The sequence below is a fragment of the Pundamilia nyererei genome, unplaced genomic scaffold, assembly GCF_000239375.1.
Source record: "Pundamilia nyererei isolate P.nyererei 1_Seehausen unplaced genomic scaffold, PunNye1.0 scaffold04235, whole genome shotgun sequence".
NCBI classification, from domain to species: domain Eukaryota; kingdom Metazoa; phylum Chordata; class Actinopteri; order Cichliformes; family Cichlidae; genus Pundamilia; species Pundamilia nyererei.
The window spans coordinates 1-1,958 of record NW_005191636.1 but is presented as its reverse complement, the minus strand read 5'-3'; the positions used below and the strand labels follow the sequence as shown (position 1 = coordinate 1,958).

At 35.1% G+C, this 1,958-nt stretch overlaps 1 protein-coding gene across 1 annotated transcript; it reads right to left on the bottom strand.

Moving 5' to 3' along the window:
- Positions 1-6: 6 nt before the first annotated feature.
- Positions 7-1,952, bottom strand: LOC106456075 (apoptosis-associated speck-like protein containing a CARD). The gene is made up of 7 exons (XM_013908240.1): positions 1,935-1,952; positions 1,795-1,841; positions 1,418-1,484; positions 1,205-1,245; positions 800-848; positions 468-710; positions 7-386 (listed from the first exon to the last, which is right to left on the bottom strand). Exons 1-7 carry the CDS (start codon positions 1,939-1,941, stop codon positions 379-381), a joined length of 462 nt encoding a protein of 153 aa, XP_013763694.1. The 5' UTR covers positions 1,942-1,952; the 3' UTR covers positions 7-378.
- Positions 1,953-1,958: the final 6 nt, after the last annotated feature.

The following is a 1,958-nucleotide window of genomic DNA, read 5'->3' as shown; positions in this document are numbered from 1 at the left end:
AGTGCTTGCAAAGCACAATAGGACAATGATCTGTGTCACGCATTAAGCAAACCCCTTTCTTTAAGTAAACTGAGGAGTATTCACTCATATCCCATGATGGCTTGCTGTTTCAGCTGGTGTTAATAGGTGTGGTGTGTTCTTGCTTGCTGGATTTTTATTTGTCTCTCACGTCCCTCTTTCTTTTAGAGTGAAGATTCTTAGTAACAGGACAACGAAGAGAGTCTGTCTAGGAAACCGGTGTCATTCACTTTGTATACAAATCTGTACAAAGGATCCTGATAAGGCTGTCCAACTCATCCCTAATAAATGGGATGATTATAGGAATGACACCATTGTCTCTTCTTTTTCTTCCTTTTTTCCTCTTTCTCTTCCTTTGAACTAGCCACCTACAGAAAATAAAAGAGAAACTATTAACTTGTTATACATGTTAAACCATATTTGACCTTTTTAATAAGCGCAAATCATACCAAGCCTCTCCACTAGTTCTGGATGATGTTTTTTAAGGGCATTAAAGAAGGCTGCTTTGACCCTCCACCCTCCTGAACGCAGTGGTCCTTCAAAGAGCTCCCTCATTTTATCTCCACTTGTCGGTGTAGCTCGAATATTTGAATAGGCTTCAGGATGGACCAGGTCTCCAAGCTCTTCTGCTATCGCCAGCACTTCAGAAACTTCTTTGATTAACGTTGCCCTGTTTTTATCAACAAATTTTGCTGATTGTAAATTAAGAAAAATAACAGCATGTATTTAAATATCATTATAAAATTGTGAATTTGACTGTGAAATAATATATAATACACACCTTTTTCATTTTCAGTCAGATTTCTAGCAGAACTGCTCACATTATTCTGCTGCCAAAAGAAAAGAAAATATATTTGGTCTCTACTCTTTAACTATATAACTACACAAACATCTGATTTGACTGTCAATCCTTTTGATTGTTTAGGATGATTTTTTTATGTTTTATCTTTTTAATTTAACACAGCTTTTGGTTTGCCTACTTTGTTTCTGAGGGAGGTAAAAATTGGAAACATCCATCCTCTTTAGCACAAAATTTATTACATGTATTTATACATAACAATATTTACGTACAAATGTTTAAGTTGGTTTTGTTGTTCTCAAGTATCTTCTGATCAAAATTAGATTTGATTAAATGAAGTCACCCTGAGAACTGAGAGGCAAAGGACAAAGTCCAAATAAAAAATACCTGCAATGGGATGTCCACAGTATCATTTGATGCTGGCGGTCCTGAAAAAGAAAAATATATATGTCTGATGTTTCTTGTTAATAAGAAAGAAATGTGTATGAGAATAAACTAGGGCTGTCAGCGTTAACGCGTTAAAAAGGGATTTATCCGCATTAACGCATTAACCCTAACCCTAATCTGCGTTAAACCCTAGAATAAACATAAGTGACAAACCTGGCATCTCAGCAGTGAAACCAGATGGACGTGACATGTTGGAATCTTGATGACCAAGTTGCATATTCTAGACCAGAGAGATAAACAGAACGCAGAGAAGTCTGATAAAAGTCTTCACCATTAATTGCTATTATCAAGTTTTACTCTTGAACTAAAGCTTTACACTAATATCTATTTTTACAGTACATTGTGATTGTGAATCCTTCCTACTTGTGTCCAAGTGACATGTGGCATAATGTGAAAATCAACTAATAAGATCATTCATTCTGTCTAATGATGCAAAGTGTAATTAAAATGATCAAGAAACACTTGAGAAAGACTTGATAACATTTCTTTTCACTTTGTGAGAGGTAGATTTGTGAGTGCATATTAAATACCTGCATTTCAGTTCTTCCATCAACTTTATCATTTGACTTTGACTGTCCTGAAAAAAAGAGAAATATCTGTATGATGTTCATTGTTAATAAGAAAGGAATAAGTCTGAGAATAAAGTGACAAACCGTACTGAAGAATCTACCTGGCATCTCATGATTAACACCGA